Source organism: Dermacentor albipictus, chromosome 10 (assembly GCF_038994185.2).
Source record: "Dermacentor albipictus isolate Rhodes 1998 colony chromosome 10, USDA_Dalb.pri_finalv2, whole genome shotgun sequence".
NCBI classification, from domain to species: domain Eukaryota; kingdom Metazoa; phylum Arthropoda; class Arachnida; order Ixodida; family Ixodidae; genus Dermacentor; species Dermacentor albipictus.
The window spans coordinates 47671629-47695164 of NC_091830.1; the positions used below are offsets into that span (position 1 = coordinate 47671629).

General features: G+C 44.9%; 1 protein-coding gene across 1 annotated transcript; it reads right to left on the reverse strand.

Annotated features, from left to right (window-relative positions):
* Nucleotides 1-662: 662 nt before the first annotated feature.
* Nucleotides 663-23532, reverse strand: LOC139050394 (15-hydroxyprostaglandin dehydrogenase [NAD(+)]-like). The gene is made up of 7 exons (XM_070526692.1): nucleotides 23199-23532; nucleotides 15926-16049; nucleotides 7726-7832; nucleotides 6553-6649; nucleotides 5292-5368; nucleotides 4327-4478; nucleotides 663-868 (listed from the first exon to the last, which is right to left on the reverse strand). The coding sequence occupies exons 1-7, from the start codon at nucleotides 23292-23294 to the stop codon at nucleotides 745-747; spliced, it is 777 nt and encodes a 258-aa protein (XP_070382793.1). The 5' UTR covers nucleotides 23295-23532; the 3' UTR covers nucleotides 663-744.
* Between the last annotated feature and the right edge of the window lie 4 nt (nucleotides 23533-23536).

Below are 23536 nucleotides of genomic sequence, written 5' to 3' on the forward strand. Positions count from 1 at the left end.
TTGGTGAGTGCCACTGCATGAGAACGGCAGCTGTAGCATCAACATTCTCTATCGACATGGAAGGTGTCGGCCAGACACCGCTCCGAACACCGGTGCTTGTCCAGCTCCATGAAAACAGCACCATTTAGGCATATACCTTCACCTTGAGCGCGAGTATAACTGGAGCCTGCCCTGGCAGCTGTTGGCCAATAGGAGCCGCCTATGGCAATCTTGCACCTGACGAGATGTGCCAGTCGCTGGCACCTTTGAAACGGTTGAGGAGGAGATCTCTGTTTGAAAAAAAGAAGGCGCGTTTGAGAAAAAAGCAACTTTGCGCTCCGAGCTGTGGCTCAGGGCTCCTCTGAAGACATGGACACGAAACACACCGACAGTTCTGATCCTTTCGGCACTCTTTCCCTTCCGGGAGTTCGCGTCTGGACTCTTGAGACGTTTCAAAATTTCGTGAACGTTCGCTAACGCACGAAGACGTCAGAACGCTTCTCTAAATCTTTTAATCCCTAATTCTGTCAGCTCGATCTGAACTAAAATAAGGGCTGATCACCCTGATTACTTCTTTAAAGTACGGGTTGTGGAAGGGTCTAGAAACACTTCAAAAAATGCCTGTTTCAAAATTTTTTCAAAGACCCAACGATGGTGGTGAGGAGGTCTTGTCGGTCTCGACGTCATGGACAAGTGGCAGTTTTATTGCTGAAAGGTGACTAAAAGGAACAACGTGGTCGTATGGAAATTGTAGGAGAGGGTCGTTCATGGATTCGGCAGGGCCGGGAACTCGTGGTACTTGTTGCCAATCTTGTGCAGGCACAGCATGATGCCGCCATTGCGTTCGTCCTCCAGGAGTTGAACAATGGCGAGTGCCACTACGACGGGCCTGCAGAAGACAAAGAATGCATAGGCAAATGCAACGCATTTGGGGAAATGTACGTGAAGGGAAAAATTTCGCGGAGCCTTTACTTACACGGTGTAAAAACTAAACGGGATGCGTTATATTCTCTTTATCGTCACACATGCAACGTGGGATGTCATGCACTGTTTGCTCTGAGCATCGTACCGGTGACAACTTTAATGCGACGCCGTGTTTATGTCTATACGCTACACCGTTAACAGCACTTCCTGCAAAAGCACACTGTAAAACCTCCACGCAGTAATGTCATGGGGACGACGGTGATGTTTTTTCGAGGGGAAAAAATGCTGTGGGAAGGTGTATTCTTACAGAAGGACGACCAAAGGACAGGGTTAAGGTTGGTTCTCACTTTTCGCGTTTCACTCCTGCGAGCATGACCTAATGGAAAATGGCACGCGCACTCTTGGTTTCGCGGGAACGTGGCTTCGCGCGTACGTGTGATATACGCGACGCGAAGCGCTCGCCTATTCCTCGTGACAGGAGCTGCTCTAACCACGATTAGGAAAGTCAGCGAGGGTTTCACTATAAGAAAGCTTCACTGACTGTTCGCTACAGCCAACCACGGCTATTACATGCTTTCGTGCTTTCGAGCTTTCGGGAGCTCGTTGAGGCACAAAGTGCAGAAGGGAGGCTTCGGGGCAACTTTTGTGTTCAAAATATGGACACCAAATATGCGATCATAATTAGCCTGCAGGCTAATTAGGATCGCATATTTGGTGCTTATATTTGGCACCTCGCCGGTGCCAATCATTATCGGTTATCATAACGTACTGTGGATGCTTATTAGTGCGTTCCGGAACTACCTCGAAGGCCTTGGTATGACACACTAACTTTACGCACTATGTTCATTGGGAATACCAAACAATATATTCGCAAGCAACGGATAAAATGACCAAATAGCATATAGCTTTGGAATAGTTCGTCCCATTTTGATCTCGTGGTTATCGTTAGCCTGCACCGATTGACGCAGACGAATGATTTAGCGCTCAATTGTTGTTGGGAGTCATCAGTAACAGCCGGGTACTGAATGCCACGCCTAGTGCTCAGCTGTACACGCTTACGCCTGCATATCTACAATGCGCACCCGGCAATGTGGAACACGAGGCTCTCGGGACTCCTACCGCCCTCTATCGGTGAGCAACCGCTCGTCGCTGCGTAATTGAATAGCAGCGCAGTTGGCGAATCAAAGCACGACAAGACGCAGTTGTCAATTGAGGTTTTGTTGACGTTCGAAAAAAAATGCCAGTTGGGAGCATCTTCGATAAATCTGACCACTGTGGCAATAACGGCGTATGTGCCTTAGAGGTTTGAATGTTTCAATGGGGTCCCGCTCAACTAATAAAACGGCTCGTGAAATTCAAGCCTTATTACCACAGTGGTTAAAGTTTCCGAGGATGTCTTCGATTGGGTCTTTTTCATATGACAATGTAATCGTAATTGATAATTGGGTCCTTTCGAGAAAGGAGATTTTTTTTTAAAACTGTGCTGCCCATTCACTTTAACAGCTCCGAGCGGACCCCCATGGAGAGAGGGCTCACGTGCTTCGCTCGCCTCGCGTTCCGCATTTCTAGGTACGCTGAGTACAAACTATCCTCTCCTCTGTGGCATGAGAACATTTACAGATCAGGCTCAGCTTCCTTCGGCTTTGCAATATGCTTTGCAATGGAATGCCGCTTCCAAGGTAAATGTACCTGGTAGCGAAGCTTCCATAGGGGCCCATACGTTCAAAACATGGTGGTCCATCGGTGGTCGATGGGGCTTAGCGCCATCTGTATGTGGTGGGAACACTTCCGGCGGAATAAAAAATAATGTGACGCCATGTCCGTTAAAAGCAGAAGTGACGTTATTTTGTTTTAGAAGGCGCGAAATTTGTTTTGTTGTTCTTCCTTTGGAGCTATATATTCAAATGCCCTGCCATTCGACTTGATGGGCGTTTCGAGCTTTCAGCGTGGAAGGCGATGCAGGAAAAGGCCAGCCATACGGTTGTCGAAATCGCATCCCTGCCCAGAACATACTTTCTTTGGAGGCCGACGAAAGCTTTAGGTGTAGAGTACTGATCCTATTGTTGGATGCCAAGCCCGTTGGCCAGCGCGGTCGCACGAAAACAACTACTCAATTATCTGGCGGTCGTAACTCACTACATTTGACTGAACAGATTAAGAAGCAATGAAGCTACCCACGTCACCAAATGCAGACAAACTTTGACAAGCAAGAAAGCACAAACCGTGAGGGTGGCCTATTTCAACAGGTGATACGAGTGCGCCTTTCTGCCCATTTCAAGACGTGCATTGCATTGCGAGTGATAGTGACGTCAACGCCCCCTGTAGCGATGGGCGCTTAAAAGAAATGCATTTATTAATAATCATAAAATTAAACTTGTATTTTCTTAACTCGTCAAGAATGTATAAAATTGTCTAGGAATTTTATTTTCGTTGAATGAATCTAACTGTGTCTCGTTTGAATTAAAAAACGTGTTTTTCTTTCCCAATGTTTGTTCCCTCCAAACATAGTCGCGCTTCAATCGCTGCTCCCATAACCCCCCATGCTGATGTCGGTGACAATCTGCACTGAACCGCTTTTCGCCCGAAGCTTCGCGACCTATTTGAATCGACCTTGGTGCTTCCCCGGGAAGAATATGCGGAACACTTGTGGAAATATTGTGCTCTGTGCGAAAAGTTAAAGTAGGATTGAAATGGCAGTGGAATTCACCAATGTTCTCTAATATAAAGCAACAGACAATGAAGCCAGAGAAACCAAGGATAACTAAGTGAATTAAGATAAATAAATGTAATGAAATAAGATAGTATGATATTGTATATAGTAATCATATATGGTATATTATAGTAGTATAGTCTACTATAGAGTATATATTATTATGTAGTAATATATTATGATAATATAGCATAATATTAAATAATATAGTGTACGGTAATATGGCCGCCACGGTACCTTAATTGGTAAAGCACCACACGCCTAATGCAGGCTCGGTTGTCATCAGTGTTAAGATGCATTTTCGACCGCTTTCACTTTTGTTTTCGTTTTTTAAAAACCATCTGACACCGTTGAGCAAAATATGCAGAACACAGGGCCGCTGTAATAAACAGCACTTATTCGTAATTAACCCGCATAAATGAAGATTAACGAGTGCACTGAAAAGTTCGCAGTGCCAAGTTGGGACCGCAGTCCTCAATTTCAAGTTACATTCGCAGGCAGAGGAGAAAACCAGCCTTGTTGCGCAAGCCCGTGTCCGTCTGCTTTCATCTCCCGGGTTTAGAAGATATCGAAAAGTATGCTCTGAACTAAACTGGACAGGAAACTTTTTCGATGAATTTTTCACGGAACCACCTGACCAATGCTCTCTGATACGCTTGCAATCGCGAGCAGTGAACGTGAACCTGGGAGATGCAGTAATATTACAAACGTACTGCTGGATGCGGGTGTCGTAGACGTGAGCGTATTCAACGGTGTCCTCTGACATTCGACAGTAGTCTGACAGCTGGGCCCAGAGCTTGGTATCGATGGGGTCCGGGCAGATGCAGTGAACCTTCACACCGGTGCGGCTGAAGTACATGTCAGTCTGCGAATGAGCAGCAAATGTGTCAGGAAGGACACGTTATTGCTTGTCTTTGTAATTTGAGAAAACATGTGATGCACCAAGCATTTTTCGCAGCTAGACTGTTGTTCGCTGGCCCTCTTTTGCTGACCTTCGCTGTATGCTCGTTCGAGATTCTATAATATCACGAAAATCTGCAGAATCTTCCGGAGCACGGCAAAGAAATAATCGAAACAATTGCGACTATTTCGTACACACACTCATGCATTGTACATCCTCATTCTTTGTATGTTGTGACTATGTATTGTGCAGCCAGTCGTTAAAGTTCACAGTTGTGAACGCGGGGAAATTTTTCAGGTCACATCCACAGGTGGCACTGAAATAACGAGCAGCTACGCGAAGTACGCATTGAAGTGCTCTCCTTCGTGCTTAAAAAATAATCTTGAACCAGAAGTAACAGAAGCGTGATGTGTTTGCTAGGCAGTCTTTCCTGCTTCGTTTTTATCATGCGGGATCTTCTCGCGTTCATATCCAATAATGTGCCCTTGCTTTTACGTTTAGGTGGAAAATGTGGTACATATTGCTCTCATCTTGAATAAAAATCCTTTAGTTGTCAACCAGTTTTCAGGCAGCCCTTCATGGTTTTTGTTTTCTTTTACTTTGTTTACAGCTCAGTATAACGTCCTGGTAACTTCCAGATTCGGGTCTGGCAGTTTGTATTGTCCCGTGAGTGAAAATACGTGTTTCTCAACAGAAGGCACGAATTTTTTTTTACCGGAAACACAGTGGCGCCACCATGTTATGCATAATTTAATTCAGAAGAGTCAAATGGCTTACCCCGAAGCATCTGGTCATGGTGACGATGGCGGCTTGGGATGTGATGAACGCAGGCAGCTCCGGAAGCACGTAAATACCTGGAAGAAAAGGACTCTGGCATGTGAAACTGTCGCTGGACCCCTTTTTTTCATACAACGGCCTTAATGCAGGATGAAAAAATATCTCGGTGGCAGCAAATTCCAATCTGATTTGGATGATTGGAGATATTTTTCTTTAAAAGAACAGTTCTGGTTACACTGTCACATATAGCGTAACACTTTGCCAGTAAGGAAATGGGTTTGAAAGCATGATGGAAATATATACTGAACAACTCATGTTGACAATTCAGATTCAAAAAGTACACACTTGCATGTGAGCACTGACGCAAAGCAACCATAATCAGAATTTAATATTTGTGAAGAATAGGTTACCCTGCTGCCTTACTTCTGCGAGATATTGCGTGGCGGTACAGAAGGATTTCCAACGTTTTCATGAAAGATTTGAGTGCTGATATTATAATAAAATTGTCCTATGGTGTGAACGGAATTATTGTGCCGAATGGTCTACAAGAAGGACGAAAATTAATTACACGCCAGAAAAAAATTGAGGGCTCCACGAGAATATATAGGTATCAGCAGATCATAGTTAATATATAAATAGGTAGTTCTTACGTATGCATGTCGCTTAAAGCAATATAAAACACGAACGGAAGGTTATTACACAAGTCTATAAATTTTATGTATCCGCAGTAAAGGACAAATGCGGACTCCAAAGAATTACATAGTTGTCATAAATTATGCGCATGTTCTTGCTGTTTTTACCTTTGTTGTAGTTTTGTCATAAGTAACAGCGTAAGGTCGCACTTTGAAGGAGAATATCAGAAAACTATGCACCTGTATCATTAATAGTCGAGGTGCACAATGACAAAAATCAAACCTATAGCTTCAGTGTGCTGCAGTTGCATTAAAAGCCAATGGCAGCTGGAACTTATGAGGAAATAATTGGCCATGTTGTACCGACTTTTCTTTTACGTAATCCTTTTGCGTTTAAAACTTCGGAATCTCCCGTCAGAAAAGGAATCCACAATTTTATGTTGCAATTAACGTAGCCTTCAAGAGAATGGCATCCGATGCCCCAAAGCAATGTTGACAGAATTTGTTAGGATTTCCCGAGGTTTTTTCATTCAATAATGCTCTCATTTTTTCAGAACTGGCGAATATGAAATAATGTCTTTTATGATGCTGTTCAGCCAGCGATTAGGGGGTCTATCAATGACGCATACCTGATACCGATGAGACGTTGACGATGTGTCCTCCTTTTCCACCCTTAGATTTGTCCATGTATTTCATACCGAGGAGGATACCGGAGTAGTAAGCTTCCTAGATTGCGCCGAGAACAAAGGAATCAAACTGAAATCATTATGATTTGACAGCAACACAGGAGTTTTTTCACACACAGACCCATCATCCCGAAAAGTGTTTTTTATAGATGCGATAGTGCTACTACTGCCAAGAACACATCAAGCCGAGTTAAAATACGAGCGTGCTGCCACACGTAAATATATTCCTAAGGGAGGGCTACGTCGTGCTTTTTTCTTTGCTGACCGCGAGAGTGCTATAAGTTTAACTCAGCTTTATTTATCGGAGGCTTATTTGCAGCCATGCTTTTAAATATCTTGCATTATTTCTTGAGCTATTGCTCTTTATATTATACACATATATACATAAAGGGCTATTCGTCATCCGAACATGCCGATGTGCTCTTGCTTGTGACTGTAGTTACTATAGTTATTCCTTACAGAACATTTACTTTGATAGCTTATATGATATTTTTGCGTGCGTTCACCTTCATAGTTTTTATTCCTCTGGACGTGGTCTGAGACTTCTGTTGGAGGTTAACTGTGCTTCGCACTTGTCGAAGTTACCGCTAAGCACGGGATTTCTGCGGGTGAAAATGATTTCGTTGCTCTTTTGCTTCAATACCACAGTTGGGATGTTGGTGCTGCGTGAATGTTAAAATGAATTTATGCAACTTTGTTATTTAGCTACAGTGATATTGGGACTTGTTGTGAAAGTGATGTAGACCTCTTCGAGTTGTTCAGCTTGATGTGATCGCATGGCATTATCTGTCACAAGAACATTTTTATGCATGCTCTAATAAAAAAAGAACACCTGGTATATACGTCTACGTGAAGAGTTAGTATATGCTTTTCGCAACAACTGTATGTCGACGTCTGCGCCAGATTCTAGTCACTTCCGATGTAAATATCCTGCTCGCATTTCCGAGCGCTGACTTGTAAGTCAACGCTCAACCTGACGGAACAGCACTAAATAAATTGATATCTTCGTATTTCGATTATCACTAAGCAAAAAAACACTTATCTGCATAATCGTGTTCGATAATGATAGTGGCATTTTAGCACCATCGGTACGGTAATGTGTTACAGCAAACTCACAATGTTCACGGCGAAGACTTTTCGCCAGTTGTCTTCACCAGCAATACCGGCATTGTTGACGACGATATTAATAACTCCAAAGTGGTTCTTGGTCTTCTTGAAGCCATCTGCAAAATATAAAAGCCCCTTAGGTACACATCTGATGTTAGGGGCGTAGCCAGCTCTTCAGTAACCAAAGGCTTCGAGATTTTCTCCACTTCATAAACAACAACAACCACGAGGTTTAATTGTGCATTCTCTGAGTGCGAATTGAAGTGGTTGTTTTGTCATCACCTTTACCAGCACTAGCGAGGCTGCTCGATACCATTTTGATGCTAACTTACTTTTAGGCTTAAGATAATAGTATTTATGGTAAAGCATATCAAGCCACGTAACATGCTTATGAACTTAGTCATTCTGCATTTTGTTCTTTTTTGCACAACCTACTTAGCTGGAGTTCTTCTTGAAAAGTATGCTTTTAAGGAGACACGGGAGTTAGCGATGTGAACAGGGATGTATATGTACATGCGCCCAATCTATAAAATATTCATTACATGTTGTGACCGTAGTCACCATTAAGTAAACTTTATCACGACATGCATTTGCCTTCATTGTTTTGTTATTCTTCCGAGCGTGACCAGAAACGTGGGTTTACGTGATGAGAAACGACCATGTGTACATGGCTTCGCAAATTAAGCGCAATTTTTTTCGGTATCTTTATTGTCAACTACCCGGCGCAAATTACCATAGAAGCGAGTATAGAAAACATTAAAAATCGTAAGCATGAGAGAGAGAGCAAAGAGAGGAAAGGCAGGGAGGTCAACCAGACGAGCGTCCGGTTTGCTACCCTACACTGGGGGAAAGGAAAGGGGAACAGAAAGAAAGAAAGCGGGATAGAGGGAACACTGTCTGTGCACGCAGTGAAGCGCTTGGAAATCAGTCAAGTCAAAGCAAGTGCTCCGTCGATACGTTAGGCTGCCGTCAATCTTGGTGGTTCATAGCAAACTCTCGTGTTCTCGCACACGGCACTCACGTGTCCCAGCCACATACAATTGTGGCATTGCGAATTTTTGCGTATTGTTATGATCGGCCTGAAATTCGACCACTCAAGTGTGGGAAACGTTCAAGCTCGCTTTCCCGCGCGGAAATAATAATTGCCCTCCTTCCCGAGGAAGCGTCGCCACTGCTTGGCCGCTGCCACGCCCTGAGCTGACCCGGGCAACCAGCAGGACACGAAGGGGAGGAGGCCGCCGAGTTCACAACTTGATAAGAGGACACAAGACTGCGCTGGACACGAATGCATGGGCACCTCCATGGCGCAACCCCAAGCAGACTTCGACTGCGACGAGACCGCGAGAATTGAATGACCCTTTCAGCGGTGACCTCTCCACCCATTGTTTTGTCTGTATACGCGAGGGGTTATTTAATGCCGTCCTGGGCCCCGGGTTAGTCAGAATAGCTCGACACTCGGACAGAGTCACAACCATGTACCACTGAAGCGAAAACATTCTTTCTATTTTTTTCATCATCCCGATGCCCGCCTTCGTCGCCGCTTCCTGTTTCTTGCGGTGAAGACCCACCTCAACCGGTCGAGATTATATCAGTATACCGAAACAATCAAGCGTTAGCTTTCTTCTAGGGCTAACAGGTTGCGACTCGCTAAAACTAACACAGTTCTGTGGTATAATAAACATAATGTAGTTAGTGATAGCTGCTCAGCAGGCGGATTTTAATGAAGTATACATCTATGATACTTGTTCGTGCCTGCCACGTTATCCGAACAATCATAGTAGCGCGAGTTCAAATTTAACCGGCGACCCCAAAATCACTGACAAAACACCTCTGGCGGAGCTTACGGCTGTAAGTAAGCCAGAGCACACAGCGCAACAACAAAAGCAAGAGCGCAAACAAACACTCAAACAAAGCAAGCGAGAAGGAATTTCACCTCGTCCAGCGCAACCCGTGCGACTTAAACGCCACGCGTGGGGCCCCGTAGGGGTTCGAGATGGGTTGCGCCAGCGCCTGCGTCGCTAGTTTATCTCGACATCAATTTATTGCTTTGCCCTGGTACCGGGAGCTGCGGTCTTCCGCCGCCGATGCCTCAACGTCCTCAATAACGACTTCGACCTGCTTTAGAGAAGGACGATGTAGTGTGCGTCTCTGCGTGCGCTTCAGCTCCGAAACGTCGTTGCACGCGAAGCGCTCGCGAGGCACCTCTGACTCAGTTCCTTAACTACCGATCTCTCTGACCATTGTAACTGCCTTGTCGCCTTTCTGGCGTGCATATATTTCCAATCGCGATAATTTTGAAGGATGTCTCTTCCTTTCGCTTCGCGGGAGGTGCGAAATCAGCGGTAAACAACGACTTTAGAGGCAGCTATCAATGTATATTTCTCTTTTGCGTCTCACTTTGTTTTCTTAACTACCTGAACTTATTTTTGTGAGCGTCTTAATGTCCTGGTCTCCTCTCTAGCGTGCCTAGATTTTCAGTCGTGGTGGTTGTTAACGGCTCTTTTCTTTCACTCGGCCCTAAATATGAGCCGTAAATTACAAACTAAGGGTATCGTTACTCTTCCGGCCGTCTTCGGTTTTCGCAGGTGTACATTTGCATATAAATTGATCTTTAAGAACTGCGAACTTACAGCAGCTATAATTCCCCAACTGATTAAGTACACACGCGCTTACATAAAAGGAACCTATTGTGCAAAGCGTTCCCGTTAGCGTAAGTTACTTTGTCCGCTTACGTTGTTTTCTGTAAGGAGATTCTTCAGTTGACCGACTGAGGCACCTATATATATGCATATCGCCCCCAAACTAGGGAAGTCAAACTCACGTGGTAAGATTATCGAGCCACTACGGTGCAGTGGCGAAAATTATTGAACCCGTGTATGACTTAGAGACCAGTAGGGGTAGCTCAGCGGTTATGACGTTGTGTTGCTGAGCACCAGGTCGCAGGTTAGATTCTTAGCTGGGGCTTAGCTTAGCTAGGACAAAAGAAGGTATAAAACGACGACACGTGTCGATAAAACGTGTCGTCATTTTATACCTTCTTTTGTCCTTTTCTTGTGTTGCGCTGTAACGAAACCTCAGTATGCATATATGCACAAACTCCACCGTTCTCACAGTGTGCGTGTCGTGCAAATTCCACACAAGTTGCCAAGCTGTGAATCTTGCGCGATAGCTCGTTACTGCGTCCGCCTTTAGATATGATAAACATTATGCATTCTAAAATTAAAATACATGATAAAACTATAACAAAGAGCGGTTATCTAAGGAATCTTGATAAAAACTCTGTCTAATTGATTTATCATGTGTGTTCTTATGCATGTGATCAGGTCACGTTAGGGAGGGGGAGTGGACAAGGGCGGTTGGTTCGAGAAAATATTGTTTATAATTAGCGCTATGTGTGTAAGTTTGTATCATCTTGTGGCCACGTTGCTGATTGTGCTACTGAAGCACCGTATGATGTCATAGAGATTAGCCGACATTGAAACGGCCGTCGGAAAGATCTAGGTGGAAAGAAGCACAGAAGGGAGACGACACCACAATGCGCTAACTTCAAGAACTTTATTTTCGGGAAACGACCCATACCCAGTGGCGCCACCTCATCCAAATCTTAACCATCTAAAAAAGCCATCTCCTTATCTAACAAGTCGACCGAAGGGGCACTAACACTCGTATCACTATTCGGACAGATAGCCTGAGCCTCAATAATATCTCGCACATCTTTATCTCTGTACTTCGCAAGAACCCAGCAGTATCCATACAGCGGCGCACAGCCGCATTCCTGACAGTGAGTTGACAGATGACCGTATTGCTTATTTTTCACGTTTAGGCTATGTTCTCGTAACCGGTCATGAAGGCACGTTCCTGTCTGTCCGATGCATTTTTTCCCACACGAGAGCGGGAGCTCATAAACAACAGCTTCTACGTAACCCACTGGTGCTTTACGATGATTCGTAGCGCATCCGATAGCTGGCTTATGGTATGGGTCCGTTAATCGACATATTTTCGCGAGCTTTTCTGGCGCTGAAAAGACAACTTTTGTGTCCACTCGGCCAGCCATTTTCTTAAGGCTATGTGCCATTCGACTCTCACACTAGAAGAGCCGACTGATAACGTGCTGCGTTATTAGATATTCAGCTCGAGTTCATGGAACGGTACACGTCTTGGGAGTATAAACCTAGAGCTAATATGCCCCTGTTGCCGTATCGGTCAGCCCACTTGATGTTCGTCAAGAGAAGCATTGCCAACTTGGGCTTTCGAAATGCATTAAAGAAATCTTGCAACGATAAGATTTATACGAGTCTTACGGATCAGTCGGGAAGGTTAACAGCAGCAGGGTTTCCAGAGTCAGTGCAAGTTTCGGTCGTAGAGGGGCTGCTAAAAAGGTGCGGGTCAGAGAGCACAATTCGGGCCGTGGCAAATCAATGGACGGAACGCAGATGGAAAGTAGCGGTAGTGCCCTACCTGCATAGAAGGGCACATAATCTTAAGAAGATGGCTAGCCGGGTGGGCACAAAAGCGGTGTTTTCATCGGCAGAAGAGCTCGAGAAATTTGTCGATTAATGGACCCGTACCGTATGCCAGCTGGCGGATGCTCTACGAATCATCGTAAAGCACCAGTGGATTGCTTACAAGCTGTTGTTTATGACCTCCAGCTGTCCAGTGGGATAAAATACATCGGACAGGCAGGAAGGCCTCTTAATGACCGGTTACGAGAACATAGCCTAAACGTGAAAAATAAGCAATACGGTCATCTGTCAACTCACCGTCAGGAATGCGGCTGTGCGCCGGCGTATGGATCCTGCCGGGTTCTTGCGAATCACAGACATAAAGATGTGCGAGAGATTATTTAAGTTCAGGCTATATGTTGGCATAGCGATACGTGTGTTAGTGCCCCTTCGGTCGACTTGTTAGATAAGGAGACGGCTTTTTTGGATGGTTCAGATTTTGGTCGTTTCCTGAAAATAAAATTGTTGAAGTTAGCGCACTGTGGTGTCGTCTCCCTTCTGTCCTTGTTCGCTGGCGCTAAATATGCTTTCCAAGTCAGTTTACCAACACGCCCAACAAATGGCAATGCCGGAACAAAACAGCACGTTATTCGAACAGCGTGATAAGCAGCGCACGCGCGTATATATATATACAACCCCCGGCGAGGCGAGGCCGAGGAGGCGGCGGCGGTATGTAACGTACGCTGTATGTGGCTCCCGTTTTACGGAAGCAATTACATACGCTGCGAGCTCCCGGAGCCAAGCGCGGGGTGCAGCAGTGCACTTTCGCGAACTGGGGCGATTAACGGTGCAGCACGCCGCGCCCGCGGGTTATTTGCGAAAAGAGCGCATCCGCAGCAGCCACGGAGGAAGCTGCGAGCAGGTCACACACGCCAACGCTGGCGCGTTGCCACCGACGCGCCAGTCGCGGCGCTAGGGGAGTATGGCTAACCGGGGAGGGGGGGAGGAGGATGGCGAGAAAGGGTGTTCTCGCGGCGAAGTGTGACGTCACAGCAACGTCTCCTCCTCCCCCTCCTTCTTTGAAGTCAGCTTCCCCCGAGTGTCGCGTGGCTTTCGAGAGGAGCGGGCCCGCGGCGGGTTCCCTTTCTAATCCGCTCCTGTGTAGCCAGCGGAAAAGGCGACGTGACGCCGGTCGCAGGCAAGGCGCGGCGCGACCGCGAGTCGGCCCTGGGACGCGCGGTCCTTTCAGCGTCGCCCCACATAATCGCGACGGGCGGCGTTACTCGCGTGTATTTGTTCTCCGCACCGCGTGCAGTGCCGTGACTCAAAGCCTTTTCTGTTTCGCGGTCCAATGATCCCGGGTGGCGGCTCCTTTAATCCGCATGCGGCCCGGTTACAACAGGGTTATTGTCTGGTCCGACAGATATCGCCGAAGCTTGTGATTGAGCACCTGCGTTTGCGTCTAACTCGTTACCTTTGTTTGTTATTCGTGAATGGTCCTTCGGCGCAACTGCAGTGTCGCATTGCAAAGGTATCACACTGTATACTATGTTCGGGCGTTTTCTTTTATGCGTTTTTTATTCATATTCTACGCGGTTATGCGTCCCTCTCGTTTTGAAATAGCATACAACTTATAGAGGTAGCTCTGTCTCTGCTTAGTTGCCTGCATCAGACCTTGCTTACCCTGCACGATCTGTCTGCTTAGCCCACATCACTGGCTGCACTGAATAAATAAATGCGCGCTCAGCCTCCCAGCGCTTCACTTCCGTTTCCGGCAGGCCACACCTTTGAGAGAAACTGCTCCTGAATATGCATCGCGCGGCAGCTGCCGGTTATCGCTGTCTGCCCGCTGTCACGCCATTCACTTTCATCCTTTCTTTTTCATCTCTTGGCGAGTTAGTTTTCGTTACGTTTCATAACAGCTCGAGCAGTTTTGGAGCAGGAAATTTGTTGTCGACGAAGGTTTTCTTCTGAGTGACGTGGGGCCTTGCTTTCTTCGCCTGTATGCATTTCATTTCAGAACGTTTATGTGTGATTTCCGAGCGATATTCGGCAATGTTGTAACCCTCTCCCCTAAGTGAAGTCTTGCGCGGGCACGGGAGGAGAACCCATCAGATGGAACTTTGATCAGCGTAATGTTGCAAAGTCCGCAATCAATGACCTACATATTGACGGCCGCGTGGTCCCCTAATACTGCTTGCACAACTCGTTACAAGGAAGGTCGTTGTGCACGATTTTGCTTTCTGAAACATTTCAGTTTTTCTTTTTGTTCTTTTATTATTTGCGGTTCCTGAAGGGTCAGGTATTATTCCGATGAACGAAATGAGGGGGGGGGTGTATTTGACGAATCATTTGCATTTCTCGACTCGTCGATAGGCACGCAATAGATGAATGGAGATCATTTTCAGAGTTGACGTACTGACCTACTTACAAAAGCGAAATGGGAGTCTTTCTTCGCGAACAATTGCTGCATAGAATGAAAAGTCCTTGAAGGCATTGCATCCAATGCGACAGGTGCAGCTGCATTTGTTATATTGAAATCCTTACGACGCAAATGACTTGGCGTCTTGCCTGTGGCATTTGGGAAATCCGCTTGAGCAAGAAACTAATGGGCACTTTTACAGGTGAAATACAATTGCGGGATATCAATCAAAATGGCGGATTTTTAATCCACGAGCCAGATTTCTTGACGAACAAGAAATACGACGGAATCGTGTTTGGAGCTCTGTGTAATAATTTTTCTCCAATTCTACGAATGAGATAAAACGTCGTTCTCACGTTGCGCAGTACATATATGTTTTTTTTTTAAATTCCTGAAATTCCAGGGATTTTCAGAATCGTTCGCTATCTGAGCAGCAATAACCCCAAAAAGAATGAAAGGCATCACATTCATTGTGCAACCTCGAGTCCTGGGAGGAGTGTTCAGGCATATAGGGCGAACACAGTGGTTATCGGCTCATAGCTCACTAGGCGCCGAAACAAAGCAGAAACGTCAATTACTATTTTGTGCATCACTCAAGCATCACTGCATTCTTTTTCGCCATTTGCATTCTCTGCGTTTTGCCAGTGCTTCTGGCTAGTCATTTGTGAGAAAAGCTGCATAGACAGCTCGGCGGAGGCAGACACAGAAAGCCTCGGTACAAGGCAGACACAGCAAAGCCGCAAAATATACGCATAACTTGATAACTCAAGACAAAGATGATCACAGTAGAATCACACACATATTTAATATTTACGACGTGAGCAACTTCAAGGTAAAAGAAATGACTGAATGTATTTTATTTTTGCTACCCTGAACTTCAGAAATGATGCTAGCAAGTAAAATGTATGTTTTATCATGAGATAGAAATAAAGAGAGAAAAAAAAGAAGAGGTAAGAAAGTATGCCTAATCTGTACTAAAGACTGTCATAGCAGAAATTTTGAGAAGTTGCACAAGTTCTTGTATTGATATAAAATGGGAGGGGGAGTTTTTTTTTGAAACATCTATAACGTTTAGTCAATACAAAAACAGGCTAAGAACAATGTGTTTTTGTCCCGCGCATTTGGGAGCGGCCATTATTCGCGTTTTGATGCCGTAGTTAATGAAAATGTGCTTGCGATTTACGGTTGAGCAAAAAATTGGGATAGGATAGAGAATTAAGGTACGTTTACTGTGCTAATTACAGATGCTTTCTATGCCATGCGGCATAGCCAATTTAGCCGAAGTTTCCTAAGGGATGTGCCTAATTAAATGAGACACATAAATCACAGCAACTTGTTGCGTTACCTTCAAGCTGGGCATCGTTGCTCACGTCGCATTTGTAGAATACGCAGTTAGAGTTGGGAAACTTCTTCACCATGTCGGCGGCCGTCTGCTTGCCCATAGCTTCGTCGATGTCAAGTATGGACACCTGCAGGCAATGGACAGACAGCAACCAGGGTTTGCCATTTTTTTAAATAAACGGGACAAAGAAAAGAGGTGACCAGAGGCCAGATCAGGAGGCTCTGGCATTGATCTCCTAGACGTGTGTTGTGCCTGTGCAAATCGAATGACTGCATTTGAATTGCTGAAGGTATCGGAGTGTGAACTTGTACACAAAATGAACGTGTTTATAGCAGTGAAAATGTATAGAAACATTCTTGTGCGCAAGCGCTTATAAACTAGGGCTGTCTCCTTGATTGCATGCTTGTTCCGCGTGCGTGTTTATGAGTGCTGTCTATGCCTGTGCGTTCGTGCGTGTATGCGTGCGAGCGTGCGCGGAAGTAGGTGGTGTGAGGGTGGAGCTGTTGCAAGTTTTGAACGGCGCAAACGTAGCTAAGGAAATGTGACAACAAACAAAACTGCATTCGGATATTGTGCAGAAGCTGCTGGGACACACCCGAGGAGTAGTCGGGATATCAGAGACGACGCCGGTTTGCTATAAAGCTGTTACGACACTCCGTATAGCCCATATGAACATCCGATGAACGGATGCGACTGCTTTCTCAATCAGGACATCGTCGAAGCGCCGACAAGGATGAAAGCGCAGTGGTCAAAGCATGCAAAGAAGGTTTAGCATGCGAGAGGGAGGAAATGTGTCAGTGAACATTCAAAATCACAATGCTCATACCATAATAGCTCCGCAACATCGAGGGAAATTGGCAACATATCTTACAACAACGAAGATGTGGCCGCGTCCGGAAGTTCAGTTCGTCCACGTACGGGCAACGCAAGAATTATATGAATATACGAATATATACCGTCGTATAACACGAATAAAACTAACATAAAACAGAAACATTGCGCACGTTTCCTTTTTTGATCACCTGTCCGCGACACGATGACGATATCTTTTTGAGTTCAGCGTTCTTGGTTGAAATTGAAAAAATAATCACGAAGATGCAGCGCACATGTTAAAATTTTCGTGAGTGAAACTTTAGTAAAATGGCTCAAAACCTCTGTCTCTAAAGATTATATCTAAAATTGTGCGAGTTTTTGTCATGTTCCACGTCAAATCTCGTGCAATATTTATGTTTCTGCCTCACGCCGTTCCCAAGTCATGTCGGAATAATCTCTAAAATTTACAAGTAACGAATGTACGTGATTGTGTGGGAACAAGATAACGCAAACAACGTCTTCGTAGATGAATGGTTGCGCAACGGTGTAGTCCCTATGCGCGCAAAAAATATGATAACTAGAAATATTTGTTAAGGTGCATCCTCAGCGTGCTTGCAGCTCTTGCTTTAAAGGAATCCATCACCGAAAATTAATGTACGCGGCGTTCACAAGTCATGTAATATAACTGTGTTTCGTGTCTCAGTCATGACGGCCTTACCACCAGGAAAACAAACTGGTGCAAGAAGACTGCGGGCAACCAAACACTGAGAGATTCTCGCTTACGCAACGACAATAAGTTGCTACAGCATCAAACTGCATGTTGCATTTTGTCTTCCGGTTAACGTCTCGGCTTTTCGCATCTCGTTCCCCAATATCTCCGCGCAGTAACCTCAGCCTTCGTATTCTGCCCAGCAGAGTCATTCGGAACGGTTTTCAAACAATGGCGAAGTATTTAAACCTTGCGTTGACAAACATTTCATGCATCTTTTACGCTCTTCGCAAATGTATTCATTTTTTCTCTTGTGCACTTTTATGACTTCAGTTGTTTCCTATAAGCACCTGTGCAGCACGAGGAGGAGTAAACGTCTATTGTGCGAAACAGCGACAAAGTGTTGTTTCTTCGCCCTAGGTGGGCGGCTTTCTCAGTCCAGAAAGTCGTTGGCTAATGCCATGGCCCGGTCCCGCTCCACCAGCCTTTGCTTACCCTCGAGGCTCTGTGCTGTTAACATCGCCTCCCACGTTTCTTTGATGGACTGTAGCGGTTGTGAAGCTTCACTGATGGTTTTTATCGCGGTGTAACCCCACCAACACCGTGTGCTGGAAAATGTCTGGTACATCACAACATCGACATAAGTATGAGAATTGTGAGAATTTCCTTTGGCATCGAAATTTTTTGAAAAAAATTTCCCAGTATGCAACCTTCTTGAAACTGCGTCGTAATTGGATCGAGAATAAAAACTTCCACTGAATCAGGTTGGAACGTGGTTTGCAGGAACTTTCACATAAAGTTACTCACTTAACTGAAACTACTGGGCCATGCTAAACCAAGACCGAGCTTCATAATTTATTAACCGGTAAATTACTCACGTGATAAAGAATACAGGCTCAATTTCTTGACAAAGGCTACCACCAAACACGATTGATTGATTTTCGGGCTTCTATTTCAGCCATTGTAGAGCATTATTATTCTGGTAAAGGCAACCTATTTCTCCAGCAGAAACACCGGAAGGTTTTCAGATGAAAGCTGCTGTAGGCAACTTGAGAGAGCCCCTGAAAAACTTCATAGTGGCAGTGTACCAAATCATGTTACAAAAAAGCCTAGAGTTGCTTATTATGGCATCGATATTTAGTGACGACTTGTGGCACCGATGACCGTATATAAAACACTATTAGGCATTACAAGATATCAGAGAATACTAGAAAACCACACTAGAGGAAACTAAATGAAACGCAAAGTAAAAGGCAAACAGTAGCACATCTCTTTGTACAAAATATGTTTGCAAACCGCAGTTAGATGTTTATCATCAATTAATATTTGCGTAACTTTATTATAAATTATAAAACGTGTCACGTATGCGCATACCATGGCTTGAAGTAGACATTTGTGCAAAGTTTTCAGTCCTCATCGTAATATAAGCTTGAAAAGTTATTAGACTGCTAACACTATTGTAGTGGAACAAAATAATTGTCAAAATTGCGGAGACTAAATAACATGCTTGAAAACAAAGATTAGAAGATATTTGTGAAAGCGCCTGGAAGACGAAATATGACGATGCAGCAAGACTTCAGGTTCATTCTTAGTGATATTACTCATACGAATGCTGCAGAATTGAGCAATGCGAAGTACTTGGCAAAGCTCCGGCAAACAATAATTGCTGCTGCCCGAGTAGTACATGCTCGGCCAGACTGCGATCTTTTTTGTTTGTGCTGTAACGCGTGTCTCAGCATTGCGTAATGCGAAATAGTTGCAGAAACGCCAGGGGAATTGAATGCCAAAATGCATGTCGCAATGGCGGTGTCTTGGTTTGAAGAAGTTTGCAAACTTCAACATGCGTTTGCTTTCACACACACACACACACAAAAATGAAATGGTGTTCGTCGTCGTCAGAAAGTGTTTTGTGAGTGCTGACTGGAATGAACGCATGCCTGTGCTTTGAAACTGGCGGAGGAGGTTTGGTGGATAGCTTAACAACACTCGCGATGGAAGGAAGCACTGTTACAAATGATTTCACTGGCACTTACTAATAGAGTGGTATAGTTATACGAGACCTTGATGTAAAAGCAGTTTCATGGCAGCACATAAAGAAAGGTCAATCTGAATGCCATACGTATTTTAGTGATTGGATAGTCATGCGCCTGTTGCACACATACGAACCGCAAAGCGACTTTGTATTCACACAGTTTGCTATGTTACTGAACTGAAGAAAACTGAATTTTCATTAGCAGCTGTCTGTATCACCAGTTCTCTTTCTTTGTGACGTATGGATGCATTGCATTGTAGTTCAAAGACATCTTCTTGGTGAGCAACTGCTCTATGTAATACGTACACTGCTGGTTTGGTGGGTTCATACATTGATTAGAAGTGACTCAAACGTTGAGATGACAACCGCAAAGACAGGACAAGTGTGAGCTTGTGACGACGTTTGTTAGATAATAACGAGAAATTTGCGTGGTTACGTGGACACAGGGCAAAAAAAAAAAACATTATCCAGATTGAAGTGCCGGAAAACTTGCGCAATCAAAGTTGCTTTAGACGAAGCTGTAGAAAAAAAATTGTTATCCATCCCTACTGAATGTTGTCGCCGTAACGATTCACGAGCGTTCTTAAGAATACGAAAAGGTCTAAGCAATAATCCTGTAAGCAAGTCACAACTCCTGCCTTGAATCTGCGCTCCTATTCACAAATTATTGTTACGTTAGTACTATTAAGATCAAATTCCAAGCAATTCTGATGCTGGACACAATAATAGCGAAGGCAGCTGTCCATCGGCAAAGACGACTTACGAAGCAAAAACATTACACTATTGGTTCATGCGCTTTATTTTTCAGTCTTTTGCTTTGTATGACAAGACTGCACAGATTGCTTAGTAGATTGCTTGGTTGCGCTCCCATTAAAGGCACGTTCACATGTCATTAATATAGCATGCTGGGTATTGTATATGAGACTAAGGGTGAGTTAGGCTATGGTCTATTGCTGTTAAATTCTTCTATCCCATCTTTGCTTTGTTCTGTTTTTCCTCCTACATTCCTCAATTGCTGGAGATGTTTTTTTTTTTTCGGTGAATGAGATCACGGCACTTCGGTGGTCTATTTTTTCTCACGGTCTCATCGGTCAACAAGCCACAACCTGAGATTATGCAAATGAGTGACCCACCCGTCCAGAGTGTGGAGTGTGACGGTAAAGGCGATGCAGCGCTGGTAATGATCACTAATTCATGATTTTATCATGCTCGTGTTTATATCAGATTACTATTACGGAGTGGAGAACGTCATATCGAGGAGAGGTATATTGATTGACGTCAATTAACATGCATTGCAACGTTCAACAATGAATCAGGCAATCTAGGATCGGTGATCGAAACAATCAAGAACCACAAGAAAAAAAAAGCACGCCGCCTTTCTACTCAGGGTTGTTTGTTGCTTATATTTATTGGCTCGTTATAATAATTTACAACACGCTTTCTGTGGTAAGCAGTTAGTCACGACAGGGGAGCACTCTTTCGATGAAGGCGTGCCTGAGGTCTCGAGTCACCGTGGCTAATGCGAACTAAACGGAGCGGCAGCCTCCCGCCTTTACAACAGCAAGAACAATGTAACAATGGCAAGAAACCGTGCGCCCATTAAGATCACAGAGACAAGATACCCGTGCACCCCACCCTTTTGTCTTCCCGCAACAAGAGGCCACGACTGCACCGCTTGAAGTCTCTCAGAGTTGAGTACGCTTCGTCAACTCGAACAAGAACTGATCGAGCTTCACAGCTCAGATGGCAGGGCAGCAAGCAGTGCCGATGCCAATCGAGATTGCTGGACTTCGTGTCGGGAAATTCAGAACATTGGACGCTCCGCGGCTCAATCCATGGGAAATTAAAACCACGATGCCCGATATCTTAACGTGTAGTAATAGTTAAGGAGGCCCGCCTTCGAATAACAACGTGCCATTTTTCACTAGTTTGAAGGGTGCTTTGTTTGACGAGAATATGACTGACATGGCCTTTAGGCTGAATCAGGGGCGCAGAACTCGGACAGGGTTATGCATGCGGGAGATAACTGCATGCAGCGTTATGCGCAATAATTAGTTTCTTTCCCCTTCATTTAGCACAAACACCTTGAACATGCGACGACTGAAGATTGGTATCTGTTGCTGTTAGTTTTGTCTTAGCACGGCTCGCTGCATGTACATGGATGTACTGCATGTTCAGGAATCCAAGGGGGTATGCCGATATAGACTGGAATCATTACGTAGTGTCTGAAGCCTTCCAGCGAATAGTGCGGTTAAAGTGGCGAGGAGGAGGGGAGTGGTTCGACATTGTAACTTGAGGATCGCAATCATTGTAAAGTACCATTTTATGGGGAAGTTATTGCCTACGAGGCGTATTTAGCACAAAGGAGAACGTAATACATGAATAAAGAAGTCTTTCATCTGCGCCTTATTTTTCTCGCTGTTAGATTTTTTAAAAATCTTTCTTTCCTGAAATTGTTAATTCGTAACCATTATTTGCACATTTTCCCGAGATAACCCAACAATATTAAGAATTTTGCCAGAAATAGAATTCATTCGAAGCTATTTCTCTCAGATTGAGGTATCACTTACCCAAATTTCTTTTTGCATCAACGCCAAAATTAAGGCATGCATGTTTTCTTATCAACGAACTATTCGAACAGTGAGTGTAAGTGGAATGAAGACAATTCCGATCGTCATAAATTATTCATCTCTCCTTTGCCTAAATATGTAATACGTGTTGACACCTCTACCAAAAAATAAAGTGGTGCATTATGTCGATGTATATTATGAGGACGTTGTTTTGAGGTGTAGAAATTCCGTTAAGACTGGGGGAAATTAAACAGCATTTGCATTTACCTTTTAGTCTGCCTATGTTTAAAATTTGTTCAGCCGAATTCCAAAGTAGATCTTGTAGTACACGTTTAAGTACAAAGCCCAGTACACGTGGAAGACAGTAATCGTGGGCCTCAGAAGGATTTGCACCTAGTGGGCTGTGTATATTGCAACGAGAGTTTACCATAACGTCGACATTAGTGCTATGGCGTTTACCCTTTCGCATTGAGACGCACTAGTCCAGGTGATCAGAAATGAATCCTTGAGGGTAATCTGGAGGTGCTCAACACGCTTTACCTATTTGAGTCACCTCGGTAGCTTCAAGCAAAGAAATGTCCGAATATACAGGCGAATTCACGAAGCATTCTTTTAAGTGCGGTTTTCCACTTCATAGCTCCACCATCACCACTGGTTGGTATGAGCTCTTACGAAGAGTTTCAACGTGAGATAGTGTTTGTAAATGTGTGCCCTGAAGTATACATGCTTTCTTCGAGTAATGGGTGCAACTGACGTACAGGCTACTCAACAGAATATATCGACCAAGCGGTTAAGGCAACGCCACTCACTTCAACTATGATGTTTTAGTGCTTTCTACATGCGTAATCCACATGGGATGGCAGTGCTGCTCGTCACTGGGATAAAGCTCACAAGCCACAACCAGATCGACTGCCTGTGCCAGCAACAGAACTGCACATACCCAGTGCTCGCATTCTCTGCGACCTTGCCAGAGCATGAGCAGGTCACAAAATACCATTTCGCGAAATGGCTTTTCGACCAACACTATGAAGTAACGTCGCCTGAGCTGGGAAACAAAACGTCGGCAGCAATGAACTCATCCGCGATTTCATAGAAACGGGTCAGCTCCGGCGAGGTCGGGAACTAGGGCACACGGGGGGGTCATCGACGCACCTTGCAACCCTTCTGTAGCAGGGCTTCGGCGATGCCTCGTCCGAGACCCATGGCACCTCCAGTGATGAGGGCCACCTTGCCGTTGAAGTCCTTCATGGCAGGGAAGGCGATCACCTGTCCTACTCGTCTATGGGAGAGACAAGAGCTAGAGCGGTGTTGCGGCTAGACCGAGTCGTTCGGACACCGGTCCGAGACGCCGACGACTTCGCTCCTCGCCCGCTGCAAGACTAGATGCCGGGAGACGGCTACCTAGTCAGGCTCGTCGCCGGCGTCGCCGGTGGTGTTATTTCAAGCATCGCCCCCGCCAGGCCCTGCCCCGTAGTGCCTTAATGTCGCAC

Bases quoted from the DNA above. Each gene is read 5' to 3' on its own strand.
- LOC139050394 (XM_070526692.1), bottom strand. From the start codon at position 23,294: ATGAAGGACTTCAACGGCAAGGTGGCCCTCATCACTGGAGGTGCCATG. The intron at 7,833-15,925 runs GTAACGCAACAA...TATATTTTGCAG, and splicing joins CAACGATGCCCAGCTTGAAG to ATGGCTTCAAGAAGACCAAG. The intron at 5,369-6,552 runs GTATGCGTCATT...CTTTTCTTCCAG, and splicing joins CAACGTCTCATCGGTATCAG to GTATTTACGTGCTTCCGGAG.